The sequence below is a fragment of the Trachypithecus francoisi genome, unplaced genomic scaffold, assembly GCF_009764315.1.
Source record: "Trachypithecus francoisi isolate TF-2019V2 unplaced genomic scaffold, Tfra_2.0 Lachesis_group4, whole genome shotgun sequence".
Taxonomy (NCBI): domain Eukaryota; kingdom Metazoa; phylum Chordata; class Mammalia; order Primates; family Cercopithecidae; genus Trachypithecus; species Trachypithecus francoisi.
Genome location: NW_022681469.1, coordinates 111,622,719 through 111,645,373, shown reverse-complemented (window position 1 = coordinate 111,645,373; position 22,655 = coordinate 111,622,719). Strand labels below are relative to the sequence as shown.

The following is a 22,655-nucleotide window of genomic DNA, read 5'->3' as shown; positions in this document are numbered from 1 at the left end:
AAACTTTTGTTTTGAGACACAGTTTCAGTGTGTCACCCACACTGGAGTGCAGTGGCTCAATCTTGGCTCACTGAAACCTCTGCCTCCCCAGTTCAAGGGATTCTCCTGCCTCAGCCTCCCAAGTAGCTGGGATTACAGGCGCATGCCGCCATGCCTGGCTAATTTTTTGTATTTTTAGTAGAGACGGGGTTTCACTATGTTAGCCAGGCTGATCTCAAACTCCTGGCCTCAAGTGATCCGCCTCAGCCTCCCAAAGTGTTGGGATTACAGGCGTGAGCCAGCGTGCCTGGCCAAATAATTTATTAAAAATATATTTTCTGGCCGGGCGCGGTGACTCAAGCCTGTAATCCCAGCACTTTGGGAGGCCGACACGGGCGGATCACGAGGTCAGGAGATCGAGACCATCCTGGCTAACATGGTGAAACCCTGTCTCTACTAAAAAAATACAAAAAAAACTAGCCGGGCGAGGTGGCGGGCACCTGTAGTCCCAACTACTCAGGAGGTTGAGGCAGGAGAATGGCGTGAACCCGGGAGGCGGAGCTTGCAGTGAGCTGAGATCCGGCCACTGCACTCCAGCCTGGGTGACAGACTGAGACTCCGTCTCAAAAAAATATATATATATATATATACACATATATATATATATATATACACACACACATATATATATATATACACACACATATATATATATATATATATATATTTTCTTAGCATTGCTTTCCTTAGAAGTCTGAAAAAAAAAAAAAGGGCCGGGTGCGGTGGCTCATGCCTGTAATCCCAGCACTTTGGGAGGCTGAGGCGGGAGGATCACGAGGTCAGGAGATCAAGACTATCCTGGCTAACACAGTGAAACCCAGTCTCTAGTAAAAAAAATATATATATATATTAGCCAGGCGTGGTGGCAGGCACCTGTAGTCCCAGCTACTCGGGAGGCTGAGGAAGGAGAATGGTGTGAACCTGGGAGGCGGAGCTTGCAGTGAGCCAAGATCGTGCCACTGTACTCCAGCCTGGGCAACACAGCAAGACTCCATCTCAAACAAATAAAATAAAATAAAATAATTCTGGAAGGGCTAGGCACAGTGGCTCACATCTGTAATCCCACCACCCACTTTGGGAGGCCAAGGCAGGAGGAGGATCGCTTGAGCCCAGAAGTTCAAGACCAGCCTGGGCAACATAACAAGACCCTGTCTCTCTCTCTCTATATATATATTTTTGTTTGTTTGTTTGTTTGTTTAGACAATTTCCTTCTTGTTGCCCAGGCTGGAGTGCAATGGTGCAATCTTGGCTCACTGCAGCCTCTGCCTCCTGGGTGCAAGCGATTCTCCTGCCTCAGCCTTCCAAGTAGCTGGGATTACAGGCATGCACCACCATGCCTGCCTAATTTTATTATTTTTAGTAGCGACGGGATTTCACTGTGTTTGCCAGGCTGGTCTCGAACTCCTGATCTCAGGTGATCTGCCCACCTCGGCTTTCCAAAGTGCTGGAGTTAGAGGTGTTAGCCACCATGCCCAGCCTGACGCCATCTCTATTTAAAAACAATTTTGGCCAGGCTCAGTGGTTCACGCCTGTAATCCCATCACTCTGGGAGGCTGAGGTGGGTGGATCACAAGGTCATGAAGTCAAGACCATCCTGGCTAACACGGTGAAACCCCGTCTCTACTGAAAAAAGACAAATACAAAAAATTAGCCGAGGGCGCCTGTGGTCCCAGCTACTCAGGAGGCTGAGGCAGGCAAACGGCATGAACCTGGGAGGCGGAGCTTGCAGTAAGCCGAGATCACACCACTGCACTCCAGCAGCCTGGGTGACAGAGGGAGACTCCGCCTCAAAAATAAAATAAAATAAAATAAAATTTTGGCCAGGCGCGGTGGCTCATGCCTGTAATCCCAGCACTTTGGGAGGCCGAGGTAGGGGGATCACAAGGTCAGGAGATTGAGACCATCCTGGATAACATGGTGATAACATGGATAACACCTCTACTAAAGATACAAAAAATCAGCCAGGCACAGTGGTGCGCTCCTGTAGTCCCAGCTACTGAGGAGGTTGAGGCAGGAGAATCGTCTGAACCAGGGAGGCAGAAGTTGCAGTGAGCTGAGATCGCACCACTGCACTGCCTGGGCGACAGAGCGAGACTCCGTCCCAAAAAAAAAAAAAAAATGTCCAGAGGGGTGTAAAAAACCATTAACACAGTTACCTCCAAAGGAAAGAGGGCTGGGGCCGGGGCAGCTGTGGATTTTTGTTTATATCTGTGGGTACCCTTTGATTTTATACCCTATTTATTAGCTTAGTTTCTTCAAATAACAATAATATTAGTAAAGCCTTTTAGAGCACTTGCCTGGTGCCTGGCACTAGCTGGGGGTCCCTGGAAGGTGGGTTTCCCCCTTGCTCACCTCCTCCCCTCCTGAGGGTCAGACCTGGGTCCTGGGATGAGGAGGGGAGCACGGTGAAGGCTTTTGTGTTAATTATTTGCACATCACAGAGGCCCCTCCCCCCCGTTTAAGCTACAGCCCCGTTAAGGCGCTTGGGTTTTATGCCAAATGCTCGCCCTGCCCCACCCCTCCAGGCCTCACTGTCTGGGAGACCCCATCTGTTCCCTTCTCCCTCTGCGGCCCTCAAGGGTCTCAGAGCCCCTCCCCCATCCAGACAACCTTGAGTGCCCACAGCCCACTCAGGGAGGTCAGGCAACCAGCCGCTCATTGCTCAAGAGTCTCCAGGAAAGCCGGGGTCCCCAAGGAGCCCAGACGGGCACTGCCGGGACCCCTTTCCATCTTCACGCACCTGAAGAGCCCCAAAAGCCATCGTTTGAAAGAAAAGTGTTAGACTTTTTATTTTATTTTATTTTATTTATTTTTCAGAGAGCGTCTCGCCCTACGGCCCAGGCTGGAGTGCAGTGGTGGAATCACAGCTCACTGCAGCCTCAACCTTCCAGGCTCAAGCCATCCTCCCACCTCAGCCTCCTGGGCAGCTGGGACTACAGACACGCACCACCATGCCTGACTAATTTTTGTAGTTTTTACAGAGCCAGGAGTCTCACCATGTTGCCCAGACTGGTCTCAAACTCCTGAGCTCAAGCAATTCTCCTGCCTCAGCCTCCCAAAGTGCTGGGATTCTAAGCACCAAGTATTTGACTTTTTAAAAAAGGCGAGGTCGGCCGGGCACGGTGGCTCAAGCCTGTAATCCCAGCACTTTGGGAGGCCGAGACGGGCGGATCACGAGGTCAGGTGATCGAGACCATCCTGGCTAATACGGTGAAACCCTGTCTCTACTTAAAAAATACCAAAAACTGGCCGGGCGCGGTGGCTCAAGCCTGTAATCCCAGCACTTTGGGAGGCCGAGACGGGCGGATCACGAGGTCAGGAGATCAAGACCACCCTGGCTAACACGGTGAAACCCCGTCTCTACTAAAAAAAATACAGAAAACTAGCCGGGCGAGGTGGCGGGCGCCTGTAGTCCCAGCTACTCGGGAGGCTGAGGCAGGAGAATGGCGTAAACCCGGAGGCGGAGCTTGCAGTGAGCTGATATCCGGCCACTGCACTCCAGCCTGGGCGACAGAGCGAAACTCCGTCTCAACAAAAAAAAAAAAAAAAAAAAATACCAAAAACTAGCCGGGCGACGAGGTGGGCGCCTGTAGTCCCAGCTACTCGGGAGGCTGAGGCAGGAGAATGGCGTAAACCCGGGAGGCGGAGCTTGCAGTGAGCTGAGATCCGGCCACTGCACTCCAGCCTGGGCGGCAGAGCAAGACTCTGTCTCAAAAAAAAAAAAAAAAAAGGCGAGGTCAGGGCCAGGCACAGTGGCTCACACCTGTAATCCCAGCACTTTGGGAGGCCAATATGGTGACGCCCCATCTCTACTAAAAAACACAAAATTAGCTGGGTGTGGTGGCGGGCGCCTGTAGTCCCAGCTACTCAGGAGGCTGAGGCAGGAGAATTGCTTGAACCTGGGAGGTGGAGATTGCAGTGAGCTGAGATCGCGCCACAGCACCGTCTCAGAAAAAAAAAAGCGACAGAGTGAGACTCCGTCTCAAAAAAAAAAAAAAAAAAAAAAAAAAGTGAGGTCAGTGCCCATCCCGGTGACTCTGGGAGAGGCCACTGTGGCCCTGGAGGAAATGGGCCCAGCTGGGTCTGGGGCTTCCTGTCCCCTCCCCCACCCTCGATAATGAATTGGAAGAGGCTGAGCTGGGGCAGGAGGTCTGCAGGGGGTGTCCATGGAGACACTCTGGGAAGCTCAGAGGCCTCGCCCACCAGAGGGACTTGCCCGAGTCCTCCTGGGGCTGGTGACAGCTCCACAGCCCCCAGCAGGACTCAGGGTCCCAGCAGACAGCAGTGGGGGCACCCAGGGCTGGGGTCCTAAGACACAGAGCACACCCCACTGTCCCCCAGACCCAGACCGCCCACATGCCTGGACTGGGCAATGTAGCTCAGTCTCTTCTTTCTTTCTTTCTTTTTTTTTTTTTTTTTTTTTTTTTTGAGACAGAGTCTCGCTCTGTGGCCCAGGCTGCAGTGCAGTGGCCGGATCTCAGCTCACTGCAAGCTCCGCCTTCCGGGTTCACGCCATTCTCCTGCCTCAGCCTCCCGAGTAGCTGGGACTATAGGCACCCGCCACCTCGCCTGGCTAGTTTTTTGTATTTTTTAGTAGAGACGGGGTTTCACCGTGTTAGCCAGGATGGTCTCGATCTCCTGACCTCGTGATCCGCCCGTCTCGGGCTCCCAAAGTGCTAGGATTACAGGCTTGAGCCACCGCGCCCGGCCTCAGTCTCTTCTTTCTTTTTTCTTTTATTTTCTTTTGGAAACAGAGTCTCTGTGGCCCAGGCTGGAGTGCAGTGGTGTAATCTCGGCTCATGCAACCTCCGCCTCCTGGGTTCAAGCGATTCTCCTGCCCCAGCCTCCCAAGTAGCTGAGATTACAGGCACCTGCCACCACGCCTGGCTAATTTTTCTATTTTTAGTAGATTACAGGTGTGAACCACTGTACCCGGCCTCTTTTCCCTTTTTTTTTTTTTAACCGGTTCTTTCTTTGTCACCCAGGCTGGAGTGCAGTGAATGGTACCATCATAGCTCACTGCAGCCTCAGCCTCCTGGGCTCAAGCAATCCTCCCTCCTGGGCTTCCTGAGTAGCTGGAACTATAGGCGTTAGCCACTGCGCCCAGCCCAGTCTCTCCTTTCTTTGCTCTAACAAGTTTAATTGAATGTTTTCCCTTAAGTTGTGATCTTTGGTGATCACAGTGAACCCCAACAAGGATCTCGGAGCCCTGGCTGCACTTGCCTTGACTCACTGGGGACTCTCAAGCCTCAGTGTCCCCTTCTGAGCAATGGGAGTTGGGACTCTTTCACCCCCAACCCCATGGCAGGCTTAGTGGAGGAGCCACCTCAGGGTGTGGGGTCCCTGGTGGCCCCCGACCCAGCTAGGAGAACTGCCAGGAATGGGGGTGCATGGGACAGAGGCTGGTATCCTGAGTGCTGAATCCCTATAGGCTGGAGACAGATTCCTGGGAGCTGGTCAGCCTGCATCTGAGTGTCTGTGTGCACGCCTACATGCACGTGTACCTACCTGTGTATGGGGCTTTTGCACAGGTTCATATGTGTGTGTGCACACGCCTGCGTGCGTGCAAGTTCACAAGTGTGTGAGTGCGTGTGATGGGCCGTGCCCTTGTGAATGAACAATCGCTGAGACAGCGAAGGTGACTCAGGCAGGAGCGGAAACTGCACCTACTGCCCTGGCTCCCTGCCCCGGGGAGCTCCAGAACCTGTCCTGACAGGAGGGACCTGAAGGTGTGAATAAGTCAGGAGGTGGGGAGCCCGAGTGCCCCAGAGTCTGCCGGTCCCCGCGGTGCCCGCAAATCCGGAAGATGCTCGTGGTCTCCACGCGGGTCTGGAGAACCGTGACCTGGCTCCCTCGACCCACATCTCACCTGGGACCCCAGAGATGCCCGCGGCCCCTGGCCTGGCTTCCCCCCAGAGGGCAGGGCCTGGGCAGGTCCCTCACCCCCTGTTATTCCCGTCTCTTTCAGCTGGGCAGCTCCTACCGACTCCTCCCTAGAGATCTCGTGAATGGCCCTTCCAATCTCCCCCATCGCACTATGCTGTTCATTGGCGGCAGCCTCGGAAATCTCCGCCATGTGGTAGGCGCCAAATTTTGCAGAATGAATGGAATTCGGAATCAGCCGGAGCCTCGGCTCCGGCTCCGGGGACCTTAGGGTCATTCTAGGTCAGTTCCTTGGGCAGAAATGAGCCGGAATCCCCCCTCCCCCTCCCCAGAGCCCCCCACCCTCCTCCCCAGGTTTCAAAGAGTTTGGTTCCGGAGGATTAATCTGTCCCTTCCACGTCATTGAGATTTTTCTGGCTCCCAGCCTGGCTTTCATGGGCGAGGGGAGGGGGTGGCACCCGGAACCTCTCTGAGGGGACCCCGACTTCCCTCTGCGGCAGCCACCTGCCCTTGCCAATCTCAAGACTGCCGCCCCACCACCACCACCAGGGACCACCTATCATAGCGCAGCCCTCCCAGTTGCGTCATCAGCAGCCAATCATCGCTTCCTCTGCTGCCGGTGGTTGGGGGCGCAGAGGAACAGGGGGGTCCGGCCTGCAGCACCCTGGCTGCCCCTGGAACGCCCCCCGTGTCCCAAATTGCGTCGCCATCACCGCCTTCCCAGCGCAGGACTGGGCGCCCAGTCCCACCGCTCCAGGCTGCGTCTTGCTGCGGCTCGCCTTGCTGCTGCTCCCCTGTCTCCGCGCAGCTGCTACCCCTAAGGGCACCTGAGAGTGAATGAGGTTGCACGTGGTCCACAAGCCCCTGCCCAGCCCCTGAAGCCTAGGATGCAAAGGGAGGCTCAGAACCTAGGTCGCCCCTGACTGTGGCCTTGGGAAAGTCTGGAAACAGTCCTCAGCCTCTGATCTGCCAGATATCCCCAGGGCTGCTGGTTCCAGCGTAGGCACTGGCCCAGGCCCAGGGTCTGCACGTTCGGGCCCGGTCCATCTTACCACGGTCATCCCCCAAGGGGCCCGGGCAGCATCTCCCAGCCCCAGGGGCACCCCAGCCTGCTGTGTCTGGGGACACAGTAGGCCCAGATCCTTGCAGTGTGGGGCGGAGCTGCCCCTACCACCACGTCCCCTAGTCGAGGGGCACATGTCAACTAGAGGATAACGCGGGGTCTCTTGGTTTGAGTATTCCCTGGGCTGCATCTTCTAAACATTCAGTGTGCAGCCCCCAGAGACCCCTGAGCCCCTCCCGCCCCCCGCATGGTGGATGTGGCCTACCAGGAGCCACAGCCACTTCTCCGCACAGAACTGCTCCTAGTGGCTCTGGGGGTCCCGTGGGCCACAGTCCACCCCCTCCCAGCGTCCCATCCCCTGCTTAAGGAAGTGTACTGGGCCCACAACCTCCGGAGCACCCACTGTGGCCACGGCCTCCCTCCAACCGCACCCTCCCAGCACTGAGCTGGGGAGCCAGGGCGCCTACCTGTCCCGCCAGCCCTCCCACCCACCTCAGCCCCAAGACACACACAGGCCAGCCTGGGGTTGCAGACTGAGTTATTTTATTTCGCTATTTCCAGTTTGAAGCTACTATCATGGGCGTTTAGAGTTATACAAATGACACTTACAAAAAATAAAAGACCAAGACACCCAGAGTGAGATGCATGTCGGGAGTGGGGAGGCTGGCAGCAGGGGGGCCCCGGCGACTCACCCCAGGGCTCCCAGAGGGGGCGACACCTGGCTTCATCCACCCAGGAGGCCCAGGGAGCACCTATCACAGCGGGGGCTCTGGCCCAGGCGTCCACAGCCCATGCCTGAGGCTGGGGCTGGACAGGAAGGACGGAGAGAGGGGGCTGAGATGCACCCCCTGGGGAGGGCGCTGAGACCCCCCCCAGATCACTCACTACTACAGCCAGGCTTGCCTGGGACGCCTCCAGCAATAATATTTCATTAAAAAAAATACTGATTTGGTCATTTTCTGCTTCCAGTCAGGCTAGGGTGAAAGGAAAGAGACAGGAGGAAGACGGCCCCCACACCACTACCCTCCCCCTCCACCACCCTGGCAGAACGTGCAGCGGGCAGACCCTGTGGCCGTCACGCCCTGCCACTCTGGGGCAGGGAGCCAGGCTGAGCCTCTGCCACGTGGGAGAGGGGCTGTTTCCAGCCACCACCCAAAAAAACACCAAAGGTCAGTCCTAGCCCACCAGACGGCTTCCCTTCCCAAGCAGGGGTTTCACGACAGTGCATCAGGGAGAGCCACTGACAGGCTTGGGACGCGTGCCCAGCTCCTAGGGGGTTGGGAGGAGGTGGCCGGGAGGGGAAGGAGATTCCAGTTAAACTACACGCCCAGGGCTCCCAGCTCCCAACCACCCTTTAGCCGCTTCCAGAGAAATAAGGCTCAGAGCCGTCTGAGGTCAGAAGAAAGAGGTGCCAGACGCCCTGTGGCGGACAAGACGGCAGAGGCATCTGAAATGCCTCCCAGGGCCAGGCCGCAGCTGCTGACCCGAGGGGAGTAGGGAACCCGGGCGGAGGGGAGAGTGGGGAGTCCATAGGGGTGACAGGTGGGGGCACCGTTTTCTCTGGGGTTTCCAGTTTGAAAGGCAAGGGGGTTTGCCTCCCGCCCCGGAGCCCACCTGGAGGAGAAGGGGTTAGCAGGGAGGGTTGGGAGGAGCCGCCTCGTGGGCAGGGGCGGGGAAGGGCGGGCAGGCCCTAGTACTCCCAGAGCGAGGCGGGGTCCACGGTCTCTGCCGAGGCCTTCAGGACCCCTGCATGGTCGCCCTTCAGGTAGCGCCCGCCCACCTTGATGGCCACCTTGTTGTAGTCGCAGAACTCGAAGAAGAAGTCCACAGGAGCGTCGCCGCTGCTGGTGACCGCGGAGTCACTACCCACCGTCCAGTATTTGCCTGTGGAGTCTGGGGAGGGGTCTCTATCAAGCCGTGCCCAAAGCCCGGCTCCCCACCCCCACCCTGGACAGCGGAGTATGGGCACGGGTGTTCCCAAGGGTGACGCCCCACCCTGCAGTCCCAGCTCCGGAATGAGCCAGGGTCCCTATGGCCCCCACGTCCTCCTGCCCATGATGGACACATGAACGAGGGTCCTAGAACGTGTTCTGCCCGGCCACGGTGGCTCACGACTGTAATCCCAGCACTTTGGGAGGCTGAGGCGGGCGGATCACTTGAGGTCAGGAGTTTGAGACCAGCCTAGCCAATATGGTGAAACTCCGTCTCTACTAAAAATACAAAAATTAGCCGGGTGTGGTGGTGCACACCTGTAATCCCAGTACTGTGGGAGGCTGAGGTGGGCAGATCACTTGAGGCCATAAATTCAAGACCAGCCTGGCCAACACGGTGAAACCCGTCTCTACTAAAAACACGAAAATTAGCTGGGCATGGTGGCTCCCATGCATAGTCGCAGCTACTCGGGAGGCTGAGGCAGAAGAATCACTTGAACCCAGGAGGCGGAGGTTGCAGAGAGCCAACATCACACCACTGCACCCCATCCTGGGTGACAGAGCAACACTCTGTCTCAAAACAAATAAATAAATAATAAATTTTAAAAATATAAAAATTAGCCGGGTGTGGTGGCGCGCACCTGTAATCCCAGCTACTCGGGAGGCTGAGGCAGGAGAATCACTTGAACCCAAGGAGGCAGAGGTTGCAGTGAGCCAAGATCGCACGACTGCACTCCAGCCTGGGTGAGGGAGTGAGTCTCAAAAAAACAAACAAACAAAAAAACCATGTTCTGAATCCTAACAGGCACCTCTGGGTTATTGGGGGTCCTCCCGGGAGGGGGCTCCAGTCCCATAACAGAGGAGCATCCTCCCCTGCACACCCTTTCCAGAACCTCCCTGCTCTCCCTACCCCACACCCGCTGTCCTCCCACTCCCTGCTCTGCTCCCCCTCCTTGCTCTCCCCACCACCACCCCTCTGTCAGGTGGGCAAGCTAAGTCCCCGCGACCATACAGACAAGAGGGAAAGGGGCTGCTTGCGTCCCCGAGTCCCTAGTGGCCATTGGACACCTGTCCCCTTAGGGCCCGGAATGGCCCTGAGCCAAGCCAGGGTCAAGTGTGGGTGTAGAGGGCGCTCCCCGCAGCTCTGACCCCAGCCCCCACCGAGGGGTTCCCTGCCCAACAGCTGCCTGCAGGAGAACCTGCCTTTGATGTTGTAGGCGCCATCGTTGAACTCCAGCTGGAAGACGTCATAGCTGGAGCGGTTGGCGTCCAGGGTGCCCGTGACCTTGCGGCAGCCGATGAAGCCGTGCTCCCCGCGGAACACGATGATGGGGCGGTTGATGAGCTTCATGAGGAAGAGCTCTGAGTCCCCTGTCCCAGAAAGAGGGGAGTCAGTGTGCCTCCTGGCAGGGGGTGGGGTGGGGGCTGGAGTGACAAGAGAGGGAGGGCCAGGAGCTGGGGTCACACAGCAGTCGGCCCCAGGGTAGGACAGTTGCGGGGCCAGTCCAGGGGGATGCCCAGCACAGAGCAGGCCTTGGCTGGGGCTACCAAGTGACCATGGCACGGCCAGACCCTCCAGGACTCCAGGACGGCTCCAGGGAACTGGGGCTTTGGCGGTACCTGCTGTCTCCACCGAGGCGGCCAGCTGCCCATTCTTCTTGGAGGTCACAAACTTGCCATTGGATGCCCGCAGTGTGATGCGCCGTTCACGCCACTCGATGTCGAAGTAGCAGCTGGCATTCCTGGGGGATGGCAGGATAGGGTCAGGCGGGGTAGCCCAGGCAAGGTGGTGGGGGGTGGTGACAGGTGGGAGCAGGGCACTCACTTGGTGGAGGCGGTGGACTGCACGCCCCCGGTGGCTGTCAGCGTCCAGTACTTGCCCGTGTGGGTACGGAAGGCACACTTTTTGGTGTCGCGGTCAATCTCCAGCTGGAAGGTCTCCTGGTCGGTCTCCTCATCCTGATTGGCAGACAGGTCCATACCTGCAGAGAAGAGGCCTCGGGCTGGTACAGGGGCCCCACGCCCCCTAGTTCTGGCTGACCACAGGCCTGAACTCACAGAACTACACACACAAGGGAACACCACGGGGCGGGTGGGGCAGGCAGCCAAGACCCCACAGTAGCACACATCAGAGGCAGCAGAGAGCACGCAGGAATGGAGGCAGGGCCGGTCAGAGGCCAAGGCCAGCTACATCTGTTCCCACGTGACTTTCCCCAGTTAGAGAAATAATAGGAGCCAGGGACAGAGGCTCATGCCTATGATCTCAACACTTTGGGAGGCCAAGGCAGGAGGATTGCTTGAGTCTACGAGTTCGAGACCAGCCTGGGCAACAGAGCAAGACCCCCGTCTCTACAAATTATTTGTTTTAATTAGCTGGGAGTGGTGGTGCACACCTGTGGTCCCAGCTACTTGGGAGGCTGAAGCAGGAGGATCGCTGAGGCAGGAGGTTGAGGCTGCAGTGAGCCGTGATTGCACCACTGCACTCCAGCCTGGGCGACAGAATGAGACCCTGTCTCAAAAAAACAAAAAGCATCAAGAATCAACTGCAGGAAAGACATTCTTGGGCCAACCAGGAGGGTCTTTAATGCAGCCCAGAATTAGATGTGAAAGATTGATTACTGTTGATCACGTTGTGGTTACATAAGAAAATGGCCTTATTTTTTTAGAAACACAGATGGAAGTATTTTGGGATGAAATGCCCTGATGTCAGGGATTTGCTTTAAATACAACCAAAACTGGTATAGAAAAGGAAAATGGGCTGCAGCCCAGCAGAACAGCGCATCTGGGGGGGCCGTGTCTGGGGGTTCATGCTATTGTTCCTGCTTCTATGTAACAGTTAAAAGAATAAGACATAATGGTACATGTTCCTTTCCTTTAGAAAACTCATAAAAGGGCCAGGTGCAGTGGCTCATGCCTGCAATCCCAGCACTTTGGGAGGCCAAGTCAGGAGGATCATTTGAGACCAGGAGTTCAAGACCAGCCTGGGCAACTTAGCAATACCCTACTTCTAAAAACAAACAAACAAACAAACAATTGTCTCTAAAACAAACAGGAAAAAGGAAACTATGAAGTCCGACATATCCCCTTCCCACTGCACTGCAGAACACCCCTGTGTTGGCAAATATGCCTTTCTTTTTGAGACCGGGTCTTGCTCTGTTGCCCAGGTTGGAGTGCAGTGGCACAATCGTAGCTCACTGCAGCCTTGACTACCTGGGCTCAATGATCATCTCACCTCAGCCTCCCAAATAGCTGAGACTACAGGCACACACCACCACATCAAGCTAATTTTTTTTCTATTTGGTAGAGACAGGATCTGGCTATGTTGCCCAGGGTGGTCTTGAACTCCTGGCCTCCCATGATCCTCCTAACTCAGCCTCCCAAAGTGCTGATTACAGGCACGAGCCACCACGTGCCCGGCCAGTGAATATACAATTTTCTTTTTTTTTTTTTTTTTTTTTTTTGAGACGGAGTCTCGCTCTACCGCCCAGGCTGGAGTGCAGTGACCAGATCTCAGCTCACTGCAAGCTCCGCCTCCCGGGTTTACGCCATTCTCCTGCCTCAGCCTCCCGAGTAGCTGGGACTACAGGCGTCTGCCACCTCGCCCGGCTAGTTTTTTGTATTTTTTAGTAGAGACGGGGTTTCACGGTGTTAGCCAGGATGGTCTTGATCTCCTGACCTCGTGATCCACCCGTCTCGGCCTCCCAAAGTGCTGGGATTACAGGCTTGAGCCACCGCGCCCGGCCAAACATACAATTTTCTAGCTGTTTTTTTCTTACACATACGGAACATGCAGGCTGCCGTGGTAGCTCACACCTATAATCCCAGCACTTTGGGCAGCTAAGGCAGGCGGATCACCTGAGGTCAGGAGTTCTAGACCAGCCTGGCCAACACGGTGCAACCCCGTCTCTACTAGAAATAGAAAAATCGGCTGGGCATGGTGGGGCACACGCCTGTAATGCCAGTGGCTTGGAAGGCTGAGGCAGGACAATCACTTGAACCTGGGAGGCGGAGGTTGCAGTGAGCTAAGATTGCGCCACTGCACTCCATCCTGGGCGACAGAGCGAGACTCTATCTCAAAAAAAAAGAAAAAAGAAACATGCACAGATGTCCTCTGTCTCTGGATTTGCATACCGTTTTCTATATGGCATATTTACATGTTTCTGTGTCCCTAAAAAGTCGAATGGGACTGGCTGGGCACAGTGGCTCACCCTTGTAATCCCAGCACTTTGGGACACCAAGGCGGGTGGATCACGAGGTCAGGTGTTTGAGACCAGCCTGGCCAACAGGGTGAAACCTCGTCTCTACTAAAAATACAAAAAAAATTAGTCGGGTGTGGTGCCGGGCGCCTGTAATCCCAGCTGTTCAGGAGGCTGAGGCAGAATTGCTTGAACCCAGGAGGCAGAGGCTGCAGTGAGCTGAGATCCACCACTGCACTCCAGTCTGGGTGACATAGCAAGACTCCGTCTCAGAATAGGACCCCAGGGATCTCTATCACTGGGACACTTAAGGTGGCTTTCAGGTTTTGCTCCCCTAAATTATACTGCAGCTGCTATTCTTTTTTTTGAGAAAGAGTCTCACTCTGTCGCCCAGGCTGGAGTGCAGTGGCACAATCTTGGCTCACTGAAACCTCTGCCTCCTGGTTTCAAGAAATTCTCCTGCCTCAGCTCTCCTGAGTAGCTGGGATTCCAGGTGCCAGCCACTATGCCCAGATAATTTTTTTGTATTTTGAGTAGGGATGGAATTTCACTATGTTGACCAGGCTGGTCTCAAACTCCTGACCTCAGGTAATCCACCCACCTCAGCCTCCCAAAGTGCTGGGATTACAGGTGTGAGCCACCGCACCCGGCCACACAATTGCTATTCTTTTTTTTCTTTTTCTTTTTTTTTTTTTTTTTGAGACGGAGTCTCGCTCTGTCGCCCAGGCTGGAGTGCAGTGGCCGGATCTCAGCTCACTGCAAGCTCCGCCTCCCGGGTTTACGCCATTCTCTCGCCTCAGCCTCCCGAGTAGCTGGGACTACAGGCGCCCGCCATCTCGCCCGGCTAATTTTTTGTATATTTTAGTAGAGACGGGGTTTCACCGTGTTAGCCAGGATGGTCTCGATCTCCTGACCTCGTGATCCGCCCGTCTCGGCCTCCCAAAGTGCTGGGATTACAGGCTTGAGCCACCGCGCCCGGCCTCTTTTTTTTTTTTTTGATCTGAGGTCTCACTCTGTCCCCAAGGCTGGAGTGCAGTGGCACGATCTCGGCTCACTGCAACCTCCGCCTCCCAGGTTCACGCCATTCTCCTGCCTCAGCCTCCCGAGTAGCTGGGACTACAGGCGCTTGCCACCACATCTGGCTAATTTTTGTATTTTTAGTAGAGACGGGGTTACACCGTGTTAGCCAGGGTGGTCTTGATCTCCTGACCTCGTGATTTGCCCGCCTCGGCCTCCCAAAGTGCTGGGATTACAGGCGTAAACCACCGCACTCGGCCCACAATTGCTATTCATTATAATCCCATTGCTTTTGCATATCCACGTGGATTCCTCCAGCTAAAACCTGGAGGTGGGATGTTTGGCTCCAGCAGCATGAATTCACATTCCCCACGCGCTCTGGATTCTAAGAACTGCAGCAGCAGAGGCGTCTGCCGGGCTCTGTATGGCTGCCTGGCTCAGAGCTGGAGACTGTCTTCGTTTGGGCACCTTTATGCCACAGGGACCCCAGCGGTGGGTGGCAGGCGTCACCCACAGGAGAGGGAGGCTGGGGGTGGTGGAGCCCACACCAGAAGACACATCCTCAGTTCCTTTTTTTTTTTTCAGACAGGGTCTTGCTCTGTTGCCCAGGCTGGAGTGCAAGTGGCCCAAGCACGGCTCTCTACAGCCTCCAACTCCTGGTCAAGGGATCCTATTGCCTCAGCCTCCCCAGTAGGTGGGACCACAGGCACTCACCACCATGCCTGGCTAACTTTAAAATTATTCTGTAGAGATAGGGGTGGTCTCGCTATGTTGCTCAAACTGCTGGATTCAAGCAATTCCCCACGCCCCGCTTTGCCTCCCAGCGTGCTGGGATTACAGGGGTAAGCCACCATGTCCGGCCTCCCCATCCTGCTGTATCCTCACCCAACCACGCATCCCCACATCCGCACCACAGGCGGGGATCTGCATCCCACTTCACAAAGAGGGAGACTGAGGCTGGTGGTGGCATGTCCTTGCCTAAGGTCACAGGGCAAGAGAAAGTAAGGCTCCGGCTGGCTCTCTGGATAGGAGGTGTGTGGGCCTCTTGCCACGCCCTCTCCCTGCCCCACTCTCCTGTCTATGGGTCCCTGGTCTCACGCCCTGGCCCCGCCCCTTCTTAGAACTCCTTGGGCCCCACCCTCCAGGTTCCCTGGGCCCCCTCAAGGCCATAGCCCATCTCCTCCACAGTGTCCACTGCCTGGTACTCCATTGGGTCGGCTGGCTCGGCCACCGCACCCCAGCCAAGCACGGGAGGAGGATGAGGTGAGCAGGCGCTGGGTCCCCAGGGTGCCAGGACCATCCTAAGGCCACACCCCAGGGAACACGAGGGCTGGGGCCTCTGCTCGCTCCGCCCTCCACCAGCTAAGAGGCCCTGCAAAGGTCTGGCAGGCCCCACCCCCACTGCACAGAAGCCGCAGGGCTGCAGGGAGCTGTCAGGCCAGCCACACCCTCACAGCTGCCCTCACCGCCCCCTCATTCTGCTCAGAAGGGCCTGCATGTCTACAGGTAGGGGCTGCACCCTGCTCTGTTCAAAGCCACTGTGTGGGCCCTGGCCTGTGCGGGCCACAGAGCACCACCTGTCCAACACGTGGGGGGGTCCGCTGATCGGAGGGAAGTTAGGGACCAGGTAAGAGGACAGCCTCCTGCACGCCAACCCCAGCAGCAGAAAGGACAGAGGGACAGGTGCTAGGTCCACCCCAGTGGCAGAAAAAAACAAAAGGCATCGGGGGCTCCAAGTTCCCCAGAAAGAGGGGCAAAAGGAGAAGGGGGGGTCAGACAATGGAACAGAAACCACATTCGCACAGCCTTGTCCTAGGGTTTACAGGGCACATCCTCAAACAGCCTTGCAAATAAGCAGGGTGCTTACCAGCCCACCTGGAACAAATGCAGGAAGCCGGGAGGCTCCTTCTCAATGAGACTTCCGATGGCTGCGCTGGACTTAACTGGGGGCAGCCACGGGGCCACGTGTGAATGCACACAGGCCTTAAATTTCCTGGCAACTCCATGAAATTTACACTAACCTCATGCCCCAGGCCAGAGAAGGGAGCTTCCCAGCCATTCCTGGCCCAGAACCACACAACTGCCGCCGTTTGTACCACGACTCAGTCCCCTTCAGCCTGTTGCGTTCACTCCTGGAACTGGTTTGATGCAAAGGCCTAGGCCAGCCAGTGAGGCACCCACCGCGGGGGGCCAGGCACCCTTGGGTGAGTGCCTTCCCTGCACCCTTCCTCAGTTTCCCCACCTGTCAAAAGGGCCCAGCCTCTTCACTCTGCCAGGATGTTGAAAGGATTTAGGATCCTGGTGCCAAGTAGACATCAGGTCCCACCCCAGCAGGGAGAGGGAGGGATGGGGGAAAGGGGAGTCATCCCCTCAGTCCAGCAGGGCCCCTCCTGGCTCCAAGGCCCTTGCTTGGCCTTGGAGTCTCTAATTAGAGCTGTGTTACTATGGGAACAGGGTTTTCTTCAGGATTTTTCTTTTCATCAACAGAGGCACAGAAATCTTGAGTTACAGGCCCACAGAAGCCCCCAGGAGCCAGGAGATTAAGAGTCTCCTGTGCCGGGCCCACGGGTACCTCTCCCGCCTCCTTCCAGAGAGGTCTAGCTAGGCCCCTGCCTGTCCTGGCCTCACGGTGGCCTTCCCTGCTTCCCTGTTTCCAGCCTTTGAGTTATCCTCTCTGGGTTTTTTGGTTTTTTTTTTTTTTTTTTTGAGACGGAATCTCGCTCTGTCGCCCAGGCTGGAGTGCAGTGGCCGGATCTCAGCTCACTGCAAGCTCCGCCTCCCGGGTTTACGCCATTCTCCTGCCTCAGCCTCCCGAGTAGCTGGGACTACAGGCGCCCGCCACCGCGCCCGGCTAGTTTTTTTGTATTTTTTAGTAGAGACGGGGTTTCACTGTGTTAGCCAGGATGGTCTCGATCTCTTGACCTCGTGATCCGCCCGTCTCAGCCTCCCAAAGTGCTGGGATTACAGGCTTGAGCCACCGCGCCCGGCCTTTTTTTTTAACTTTTTAAAAAAATTATTTTATTTTAGGCCGGGCGCGGTGGCTCAAGCCTGTAATCCCAGCACTTTGGGAGGCCGAGACGGGCGGATCACGAGGTCAGGAGATCGAGACCATCCTGGCTAACCTGGTGAAACCCCGTCTCTACTAAAAAAAATACAAAAAACTAGCCAGGCGGAGTGGGCACCTGTAGTCCCAGCTACTCGGGAGGCTGAGGCAGGAGAATGGCGTAAACCCGGGAGGCGGAGCTTGCAGTGAGCTGAGATCCGGCCACTGCACTTCAGCCCGGGCGACAGAGCGAGACTCTGTATCAAAAAAAAAAAAAAAAAAATTTTATTTTAAAGTTTCCTTTTTTTTTTTCCTTTTTGTGGAGAACGGGGTCTCGCTGTATTACCCAGGCAGGTCTCGAACTCCTGGGCTCAAGCTATCCTCCCGCCTCTGCCTCCCTGAGAGCTGGGATTACAGGCGTGAGCCACCGCACCCGGTCTAAAGTTTCCTTTTTTTTGTTTTTTTTTTTTTGAGATGGAGTTTCACTCTTATTGCCCAGGCTGGAGTGCAATGGTGCAATCTCAGCTGACCAAAACTTCCGCCTCCCGGGTTCAAGCGATTCTCCTGCCTCAGCCTCCAGAGTAGCTGGGATTACAGGCATGTGCCAACCACACCCGGCTAATTTTTGTATTTTTAATAGAGATGGGGTTTCTCCATGTTGGTCAGGCTGGTCTCAAACTCCCGACCTCCAGGTGATCCGCCCGCCTCGGACTCCCAAAGTGCTGGGATTACAGACATAAGCCACCGCACCTGGCCAAAAAAAATTTTTTGAGACAGGGTCTTGCTCTGTTGCCCAGGCTGGAGTGCAGTGGCATGATCTTGGCTCACTGCAGCCTCAAACTCCTAGGCTCAAGCAATCCTCCCATCTCGGCCTCCTAAGTAGCTGGGATGACAGGCGTGCATCACCATGCCTGGCTAATTTTTTGTATTTTTTGTAGACAGGGGTTTTGCCATGTTGCCCAAGCTGGCCTTGAACTCCTGGGCTGAAGCCATCCTCCCTCCTTGACCTCCCAAAGTGCTTGGATTACAGGTGAGAGCCAGTGTGCCTGGCCTTCTGAACCATTCTCTCTATGGTGGCTGAGAGGGGCACCCCCTGGTTGCCTCACACCCTCTAGTCCCCATCACCACCCCCAGGCCTTAACAGTCCCCAGAGGCCCCTAGTTTGTTCAAAACAGACACTCCCTCCATCTCATTTAGAAGAAGGGCCCTGGAATGTTCCGTGGCTTCACCTCACCACTCCACTTTCCAGTCGACTCCTGCAACCACCTGGCCATTTCAAATGCCTCTGCATCCTTATTCAAGCCATTCCCTGGGCTCAGAATGCCCTGCCTCATGGGGAGAACTCTTACACATCCTGCAACGCCCAGCTTGACCAGCCCTTCCTCAGTCAGCCATCCTCGGAGTGGCTGGGAGAGGGCATGTCCCAAGCCAGCAGGGAGGACAGGTCCTATCCCTGGTATGGAGCCCCGGATGCAAGGAGGTCAGCGGGAGAGGACATGAACAGATGTGAGAGAAGACAGGAAGTGTGGTGAGGCCAGGGTAGGTGTGGATCAGGTGTGGATCCTGGGGAGCAGGGAGGAGCCCAGGGCATGGTGAGAAGACAAAGGAGCACTCACTCAGCCGACCCAGCCTCTGGTGCTCTGGGCCAGCCTGAGGAGGCCTGGAATCCACACTTTACAGATGGGGAAACTGAGGCTGAAAAGCAAGTCACAGCGTTTTTCAAAGGGGAACACCCTGCCCCCACCGGGCCCGCCCGTGCAGGCCTGCAGAGATGATTCACATCCCCCTGCCAGCTAAGCCCGGATCCTCCCCTTCCTGGCTGGCGTTCCCCAGCATGTGTGTCGGAAGCAGACACCTCCCCCTTGCCACGCAGGCCCGTCCAAAATGGCCTCTGCAGACACGCCCCCCACACCCACCCCTGCAGACTCCAGTTCCCCAAAAGCCCCCCAGGAGCTGGCTGACATAGAAACGAGATAACGACCCCAAGATCTGAGGCCAGAGGAGCCCCAGCCTCGGCCCCCAAGTCCCCCCTGGCCCGCCCCAGTTCCACATCCCTTTAAACTCCAGGCTGAGCTATCACCACCACCTCTCCTGGCTGCAATTTCTGGTTCCTCCCACCCTATCAGCCTGAATCACACCCCAGACACCCCCAGCAAGCTTCTCAGGAGAGGGGAGTATCTGCCCAGGCTCGCTAAAAACACCCTCAGGTTCTCCGCTCCTTCCTGCCCCCCAGGGCCAAGGCCACCTACTTCTGCAACTTCTTCCCCACAGGAGGCTGTGGCTGCAACCCCAAGGCAAGGACCATAGCCCTGCACTAAGCACCCATCGAGAGTCCCCCAACCTCACAAGCTTCCTCCCAGCCACACTGGGCTTTCTCTGTACCTTCCTGCCATAGCAGCGCCTTTGCACAGGCGAAACCCACTGCCTACAACGCTGGTCCACACACCCCCCTGATACCTGCCACCTTCTTCTATTCATCCGTCAGGCCAGCTCAAATGTCCTGCTCAGAAAGGACTCACCCATCTAATACCCTCTACCCGCTGCCTTTTCCTTGACCCTTTGTAATGTCCCCAAGAGAATGGGAACCCCACTCGGTCACTCATGCCTCAGCAGTTCCCCTCAGTAGGGCTCAATGCCTGCTGAACAGGTGAGAAGCTCTGCCCGCCCTAAGCTGTGGGAAATAGGAAAAGGGGTTTCTGGAACCAAATGCACCCACTTCTGCATGCTGCTTACTTGTGCGTCACTTGCTGTGTGACTGAAGACAAGCAGCTTCACCTCTCTGGGGCTTAAGGTAGCAAACCTCAGGCACAAAATGGCCATTACCCCAAACAGGCCTCCGCCCTCACCCCTACTGCCATGGGGCTCTTTCCCTCTTCTGCAGAGCCCACAGCCAAGAGGGGGCCCGTCAGGAGGGCTCCTTCCAAGAGGAGGGATGAGGATCCAAACTGGGCTCCCGTCCAGCCATCTCCAAGGCCTGGGGTCCGACTTCCTATCCAGGGAAAAAGAGATCCCCCCAGGCCCCTCCCTCCAGCGGGGCCTCTGTCTGCAAGCAAGGAACAGCTTCTCCGCCAAGAGTGGAAGAGGACGCCAAAAGGAAGAGAAACCCCCTGGGGGAGAATCTGAGAAAGAAGGAAAAGAGGGGGCGCCCATTTCTGGCGCACAGTCGCAAATAGCCGTGCCTGCAGGAGGCCCCGGAGGGGACGGATCGAGTTGCAGTCAATTGTTCCCGGCGAGCGCTCTAGGGATGGGTTCACCCGAGGGTAGGGGCTTCCCGAGCGAGCTGGACTGGGGTCTCCTGGCTCGCGCTGAAGCCGCCCTCGGTCACCAGCAGAGCTGAGCTCAGCGCACTGGCCCGGAGATGCGTGCGGCCGGCGAAGGGCGGGGTGCCTGGAGGGCGGCCATCCGCGCCACGCCGTTCCCGGGCCGCGGCGCGAGGAGGGAGACCGCCTCCTGGGGAACCTGTGGACCCGAGCTCTGGGCCCGGGGGCGGCGCGGGGGGCTTCTCTGCAGGGGTGACCCGCAAAAGCCTATCCCCTCCCCCGCCCCGCCGCATCTGGTTTTCCCATCCGCAGAGATGGAGCAGGACAAAGGGGGCGACGGAGAACCAAGTCGAGGCGACCCGCCCCCCTGCTCACAAAGGCCGCGGCCTCGAGCGCGGGGCAGACGCGGGAGGAGGGGCTGGGGGGGAAGGGCAGACACCCCGCGCGCCCCCCCACCAGCGGAGGCCGACCCCGCCCGGCAGCGGGAGGAGGTGGAGGAAGGCCGGGCAGATGGGGAGGTGGAGGCGCGCCCCGCCGGGATCAAAGGCCTGGCTAACCTCCCCCATCTCGCCGGCGAAAGGTTGCCGGTGGGGGTGGAGGCGCGCCCTTGCGAGTGGCGACCCTTGCCTCGGACCCCCGAGCCTCAGGCCTGCCGGCGGGGGGAGGGGCATGAAGAAATGGGCGACGGGCGCCCGCTCCCCAAGAGCTGGGGCCGCCTATCCGAGGGATCAGCGCGCGTGGGGAGAGTCGAGATTGGGCCGGGGGGTCAGGAGGGTGCACGTACGGTTGCGACTCCGCGGAGTCTAGGGGAGCCCACGACCCAGCCCGGGGTGGGAGGTGGGCAGCGGTGCCCGAGGATGAGCAAAGCCCCACCCCTCGCCCCTTCCGGGCGGGGTAGCCCGCGTGCCTAGCAGGGGCGCACTGGGCAGTGCTCCGGACCGCAGTGGCGCCGCGGGCGAGAAAGGGCGGGAGGTTGGAGGGGCGCGGGTGGGGTGCGCTTTGTGCACGGACCGGGAGACGCGGGGGCAGCGTCCCCACTCACCCTGGCGCGTGGACACGTTCCTCTCGTTGGCCGCCTGCAGCACGACCTGGGCGCAGCTCTGCTCCAGGGCAAAGAGCTCGTCCTTGCCCACCTTGGTGGCCTTGCCCGCCTTGAGTGTGCCGCTGGGCCCCGACGGCGCCAGGTAACGACCCTCGCAGTCGCGGAAGGCCACCTTGCCGGAGCGGAACTCCAGCGTGTAGCCAGTAGCCGGCTCGGGGCGCGCCACCAAGCGCCCGTCGTGGCGCAGGAAGCGGTGGTCGGCGGTCTGCACGCTGTAGCGCTGGTCCTGGAAGGCGAGGGTGATGAGCGAGTCGACGCCCCAGGGCACGTCGCGGTCCACGGCGATCTCGTCGGCCGGCCGCGCGCTCAGGTGCGCGTAGCGCTTACGGGTGACGCTGTAGATGTTGACCTGCGGGTGCATGGCGATGTGCACGCTCCACTTCTCGGCGGGGGACACCGTCTGCGCGAAGCACGACAGGCGGTCCTCGGTGCCGCCGAAGTAGCGCCGGTGCGCCTCGGACTGCAGCGACCAGCGGCCGTCGTCGTGCGCCACGATGAGGAAGCGGCAGTCGGGACCGGGCACCTCGCGCTCGCAGGTCACGTTGCCGTCCTTGTCTGCCGCCAGGTAGCGGCCCAGGTGGCTGCGCAGGCACACGGCCGCGCTGCCCGCCTCGTCGGGGGGCTGCTCCAGCGTCCAGATCTGCTTCTTCTTCAGGCTGCTGGCCGACGCGTTCACCTTGAACCCGAACGCCTCGGCCGTCAGGTACTTGTTGCCGCAGTTGATGAGGCCGAACTGGATCTGCACCGCCTCGGCTGTGCCGTTGGCGGTCATGGTGGCGGTGGACGGGAGGCCGCGGCGCGGCCCCGGGAGTTGGGTGGCGGGTCCCCGCGGCGGCGCCCCTGCTCCTTTGTTCGGCAGCCGCGACCCGCGCGCACCGGTCGCAGCGCTCCACAAAGCCGAACCCGCGGCGCCGGAGCCGCTTTATAGGCGAGGTGACGTCAGCGCCGCCAGGCCCCGCCCCTGCCCCGCCCCCGGCTCCGCGCGGGTGGGGGCCCCGGGCCGAGGGACTGGGCGCTGCGGCCCCCGCTGCTGCCCCGCCGGGGCTCTCACCCTACGGGTGTCCTCGCCCCACCCCGCAGCGCCGCAGCCTAAGGACACAACCCCTCCCAACACCGACTCC

The 22,655-nt window shown here is 57.9% G+C and overlaps 1 protein-coding gene across 1 annotated transcript; it reads right to left on the bottom strand.

Annotated features, from left to right (window-relative positions):
- Nucleotides 1-7,506: 7,506 nt before the first annotated feature.
- FSCN1 (fascin actin-bundling protein 1) lies at nt 7,507-22,437 on the bottom strand. Its single transcript, XM_033193111.1, has 5 exons — nt 21,475-22,437; nt 10,742-10,898; nt 10,537-10,658; nt 10,120-10,287; nt 7,507-8,878 (listed from the first exon to the last, which is right to left on the bottom strand). Exons 1-5 carry the CDS (start codon nt 22,304-22,306, stop codon nt 8,676-8,678), a joined length of 1,482 nt encoding a protein of 493 aa, XP_033049002.1. The 5' UTR covers nt 22,307-22,437; the 3' UTR covers nt 7,507-8,675.
- Between the last annotated feature and the right edge of the window lie 218 nt (nt 22,438-22,655).

Coding starts and splice junctions, on each gene's coding strand:
- FSCN1 (XM_033193111.1), bottom strand. CDS start 22,306: ATGACCGCCAACGGCACAGCCGAGGCGGTGCAGATCCAGTTCGGCCTC. Junction 10,659..10,741: donor CAGTCCACCGCCTCCACCAA/GTGAGTGCCCTG, acceptor GCCATCCCCCAG/GAATGCCAGCTGCTACTTCG. Junction 10,288..10,536: donor CGCCTCGGTGGAGACAGCAG/GTACCGCCAAAG, acceptor TTTCTGGGACAG/GGGACTCAGAGCTCTTCCTC.